This window comes from Triticum dicoccoides, chromosome 3A (assembly GCF_002162155.2).
Source record: "Triticum dicoccoides isolate Atlit2015 ecotype Zavitan chromosome 3A, WEW_v2.0, whole genome shotgun sequence".
NCBI lineage: Eukaryota > Viridiplantae > Streptophyta > Magnoliopsida > Poales > Poaceae > Triticum > Triticum dicoccoides.
In genome coordinates, this window is record NC_041384.1 from 743,471,062 (window position 1) to 743,476,669 (window position 5,608).

At 43.4% G+C, this 5,608-nt stretch overlaps 1 protein-coding gene across 1 annotated transcript; it reads left to right on the forward strand.

The window, feature by feature from the left end:
• The first annotated feature begins 268 nt into the window (after window positions 1-268).
• Window positions 269-918, forward strand: LOC119273607 (abscisic stress-ripening protein 2-like). Its single transcript, XM_037554713.1, has 2 exons — window positions 269-467; window positions 570-918. The coding sequence occupies exons 1-2, from the start codon at window positions 336-338 to the stop codon at window positions 732-734; spliced, it is 297 nt and encodes a 98-aa protein (XP_037410610.1). The 5' UTR covers window positions 269-335; the 3' UTR covers window positions 735-918.
• Window positions 919-5,608: the final 4,690 nt, after the last annotated feature.

The window sequence follows — 5,608 nt, forward strand, 5'->3', positions numbered from 1 at the left end:
CAGTGGCGTGCGTGTCATTTTCTATCTGAAGAAGAAAACGCGAGGGCGATTGATCGAGCCACACTACGAAAGCGAAATATATCTACGACCGGTCGGTATCGATATGAACAAGGCTCAATAGTTGCTTGAAAATTGAGAACGCGTAAGAGGAAGGCGCGCACGTACGTGCGAGCTGCATGTTGCGCCCGTATACAGATCCTCCTATATAAAGAGACATGCATGCCCTCATGTCAAGCACATATCACAAACACAGATCCTCATCCTCCATTCCTCCTGTATAGACAAGGCATGGCACGAGTTGAGAGCTCGCACACGGACGTACTACTCCATTGGTGATGGGACGCCACAGCAGCAGCAGTGGCAAGACCGAGGCCGGCGGCGAGCAGTACCGCAAGGAGGAGAAGCATCACAAGCACATGGAGAAGCTGGCCAAGTTCGGTGCCGTCGCCGCCGGAGCATACGCTAGGGTACGCAGCAAACACCTCATGCGTTGTACTACTTATTTTCTACGTAATGTGAATTACTCATGCTTAACTAGAACTAACAATCACTTCACGATCGGTATACAGCACGAGAAGCACAAGGCGAGGAAGGACCCGGAGCACGCGAGGTCGCACAAGATGAAGGAGAAGATCGCCGCCACTGTGGCCGCCGGCAGCGCAGGATTCGCCATCCACGAGCACCACAAGAAGAAAGAGGCCAAGAAGCACGCTCGTCATGCCCACCACCACTGATACAACCATGGATGCATATGCACATGTAGACCCTAGCTAGTTATTTTATATGTACGACCGGTTACATTCATTCATTTCGCTGTATTGCTGTTTGGTATGTTTATTAGTTTTGATTCATGCTAGGCCATTGACGTCGTTGTGGCATACTATGTTGGTACATTCTTGTACATGTTTGGGCACATCTCCTCTAATAATCTAAATGTCTTCTTTCGAAATAGCATGTATCTTTTTTTTTTTGCGAGTTCAGAAATAGCATGTATCTCCATTATTGTAGAAGGCATCATTACAAGATTACTTGATGAGTCCATGTCATGGAGTACTTTCTTAGGTTCACGTCATCACCGTCCTAGGGCGTGAACCACGTGGTAAATCTTTGTCTCGTTGACTTGTGGTTACATTTTTCTACCGAGCATTATTATTTGACTGAGTGTTGCTTGCTACTGTAACATGTTGGTCTTTTTGCAATATCTATTGTCTCATATAGGTTAAATCATCTTAGTTGTATTTACATTTTAGAGAACTTATAATTCCGCAGTCGCTAAATCAAATAAGAAATTTGGAATGTGTAGTCTGCTATTGACCCCACCTCTAGTCGTATGTTTAATCCTTGACGCATAATTAGAATCAAGCAAATAGACCAAAAAAACATAATCTAGAGTTAAAAAATGAAGAAGGTTCACCCATATTCCGTTATCAACATTATCTCTTCCCTTAATTGACAATTAGGTCAAGGTTATTAATCCATCTCAAGGTGACTTCAAGTAATCTTGCATGCTCATGAGAAGATAGGGTGGAGTTGCACACCGCCAACGTTGTATGCAACCATTTAGTAATGCCCTTAATGATTACAATATGGATTATCTTGGTTACAGTGGTGATATTTTCTCGTGGTGCAGGGGGTCACATGCATGAATGAGCAGTGGGCAATAGTCGATGGGCTGGTTTGTTTGTTTGCTCTGGTGTGTTTCATATGCAAATGGAGAACCTGCTCAAACAGGAAGAAATCTACTAGATCCAGAGAAGGTGTGCTGATTGGCTTACTCACGGCGACCAAAACACTTCTTCCATAGGGCAGCGACATGGCGACATAATAAAATTCTCATTAGACGATTGAAAGCAGATACAACTGATTGGATCGAGGACCAAGAGATGTTCAAGTCACATGTGGCGACCTATTTCTGTTCCTTGTTTTTGCCGGTGGTCCGAGAAACTGACCAGGACATTATTGATAAGGTTAAGCCCAGTGTGACCGAATATATGAATGTGGAGTTAGACAAACCTTACACCAGAGATGAGGTGAAATATCTATGTATAATATGGGTGATTTAAAGGCACTAGACGCGGATGGCCTACATGTTTTCTATAAGAGATTTTGCCACATAATCAGGGAGGATCTCATTCATGAAGTGTTAGCAAACTAGTGTTGGAGACTTTTATTAGAACCTGTCTCTTTATGAGATAGCGTGTTGAGAGCAAAATACACCCCTGATGGAGACCTCCTGAAGTGCAACCTCAAGAAGGGGAGCTCTTATACTTGTCAAAGCCCGTGGGGTGGGATCCAAACTTTTAGGGCATGTTTGGTAGCCGTAACAACTTTTGTCTGCATTGCATGCTTGACCCAATTGAGCCTAGCTGAGTAAAAACAAGCAAAAACCAACATTTGCATGTTGTTTTGTTGCCTGGATACCCTCTACCCTACCTGGGGCGAAACGGAAGGTAGGATGTTTCATTGCCTGCTTGTTTAGGTGGAAACACAAACCATGGCGTTTGGTTACATGCAACGCATGTGGTCTGGCAACCTCCTCATCAAGGTGGCGAGGTTACCAGCACACTAATCAGGTAGAAAAAACGAAAAGACACACATAGTAGCATATAAACATAGTTTTAAACCAAACCAAGCAGTTATGACGATAGTACGACACTTAAACCAAACAGTTTTGAACCAAACCAGTACGGCATTAAACTAATAACAAAACCAGCACGAGTACCAGAGAGCTCTTCTAGACGTTTACGGCGAAGGTTTCATCGTGCCTCCTGTACTTGGTCACCACTTCAATGCCTTCTCCATGGCTGGCACGACCTCCTTGCCCTTGTTCTCCATGTCGATCTGCATTATGAGCATCACAAAATTCTGCATTACGAACAACACAAAGTTCAAAGGTTGATCGGCATTAAATCCTATCGTCCACCTCTCCAAAACACCTATATTTACTCGGCCAAACGCTAACTACTTACCGACCACCGCACTCAATTAAGCCTCCTTGTCTCTCACTCCTCTTCCACCTCTTCATCTCCATGAACTCCAACCCTAACCCCTTCCCTTGGGGCATTGGATGGAGGGATTTCTTCCTCGGGTGCTCGCTCGGTGACCGCAACAAGTTCGAGAACACCATGGAAGTGTGCTCGAACTTCACTAGCATCGAAGACATGCATAAGGAGGCAGCCGTTGTGGTGAAGAAGGCGACGGCGCAGGAGTTGAAGACGCTGATTGGTACGTCTCCAACATATCTATAATTTTGGATTGTTCCGTGCTGTTTTATTATCAATCTTGGATGTTTTATAATCATTTTATAGTCATTTTATATCATTGTTTGGTACTAACCTATTGACATAGTGCCAAGTGCCAGTTGCTGTTTTTCCATGTTTTTTACACCGCAGGAAATCAATATCAAACGGAGTCCAAATGCCACGAAACATCACAATGATTTTTTATGGGCTAGAAGGAAGATAATGGGCCCTGGTTGCACCTGGGGGGTGCCCCGAAGTGGGCACAACCCACCAGGGTGCGCCAGGAGGCCTAGGCGAACCCTGGTGGGTTGTGCCCACCTCGGGTGCCCCCGGACCGCCTCTTTGCTCTATAAATACCCCAATATTCTAGAAACCCTAGGGGAGTCGGCGAAATATTCATCCAGCTTCCGCAGAGTCCAGAACCACCAGATCCAATCTAGACACCATCTCGGATGGGGTTCACCACTTCCATTGGTGCCTCTTTGATGATGCGTGAGTAGTCCTTTGTAGACCTTCGGGTCCATAGTTAGTAGCTAGATGGATTTCTCTCTCTCGCTGAATTCTCAATACAATGGTCTCTTGGAGATCCATATGATGTAACTCTTTTGCGGTGTGTGTGTTGAGATCTGATGAACTTCGAGTTTATGATCAGTTATATCTTTTTGTATCCATGAAAGTTATTTGAGTTTCTTTGATCTCTTATATGCATGATCTCTTATAGCCTCGTATTCTTCTCCGATATTTGGGTTTTGTTTGGCGAACTTGATCTATTTATCTTGCAATGGGAAGAGGTGCTCGGTAGTGGGTTCGATCTTACGATGCTTGATCCCAGTGACAGAAAGAGAACCGACACATATGTATCGTTGCTACTAAGGATAAAAAGATGAGATCTATATGTGCCGCCATATAGATAAACAGATCTTGTCTACATCATGTCATCGTTCTTATTGCATTACTCCATTTTTCCATGAACTTAATACACTAGATGCATGCTGGATAGCGGTCGATGTGTGGAGTAATAGTAGTAGATGCAGGCAGGAGTCGGTCTACTAATCTTGGACGTGATGCCTATGTAATGATCATTGCCTGAATATCGTCATAATTATTTGAAGTTCTATCAATTGCCCAACAGTAATTTGTTTACCCACTATTTGCTACTTTTCTCGAGAGAAGCCACTAGTGAAACCTACGGCCCCCGGGTCTTCTTTCTCATATATTTGCCTTGCGATCTACTTTTCCTTTGCATTTTTATTCAGATCTATTAAACAAAAAAATACAAAAATACCTTGCTGCGTTTTATCTTTTTTATTTTATTTGGCGTTCGATCTATCAATCTACTGCAATTTACCTCACGTCCGCTTGCCTATCTTGCGGCGCCGTACCCCGAAAGGGATTGGCAACCCCTTTAACTCGTCGGGTTGCGAGGTGTTGTTGTTTGTGTGCAGGTGCTATTTACGTTGTGTTGCTTGGTTCTCCTACTAGTTCGATACCTTGGTTTCATAACTGAGGGAAATACCTACCATCGCTGTGCTATATCATCCCTCCCTCTCCGGGTAAATACCGACGCAGTTGCAACTACCATCAAGGAGAATTTCTCGTGCCGTTGCCGGGGAGAATCAAGTCAAGATAGCCTCCCGTCAACACGCGATTTCTAGCGCTGTTGCCAGGGAGGATCTTCAACATAACCAGGTTCCTAATCACAATTCTCATCTTCTTGCAATTTATATTATTCGCCATTTGCCTCTCATTTTCCTCTCCCCAATTTCACATAAATTTGCCGCTTTATTCACCTCTTTTTCCGTTTGCCGTTTTTCTTGCCAGATCTGTTTTTGAGTGCAATATTGTTGTGTGGTCATCATGACTTAAGAGAACACCAAGTTATGTGATTTATCAAATACCAACAACAATGATTTTATTGGCACCCCGCTTGCTCCTCCCGCCACTAGTGCGGAGATTTGTGATATTAATACCACTTTGCCGAATCTTGTTATGAAAGACCAATTTTCCGGTACTCCTAATGAGGATGTCACGTCCCATCTTAATACCTTCGTGGAATTATGTGATATGCAAAATAAAAAATATGTGGACAATGATGTGGTCAAGATGAAATTATTTCCGTTCTCTTTGCGTGATTCTACAAAAAATTGGTTCTCTTCTTTGCCTCGTAATAGTATCGATTCTTGGAAGAAGTGCAAAGATGCTTTTATGACTAAGTATTTTCCTCCCGCAAAAAATATTTCCCTTAGAACCCAGATCATGAATTTCAAGCAACTTGAACATGATCATGTTGCACAATCTTGGGAAAGGATGAAAATGATGCTAAGGAATTGCCCAACTCATGGGTTAAATCTTTGGATGATCATACA

Coding starts and splice junctions, on each gene's coding strand:
- LOC119273607 (XM_037554713.1), top strand. CDS start 336: ATGGGACGCCACAGCAGCAGCAGTGGCAAGACCGAGGCCGGCGGCGAG. Junction 468..569: donor CCGCCGGAGCATACGCTAGG/GTACGCAGCAAA, acceptor ATCGGTATACAG/CACGAGAAGCACAAGGCGAG.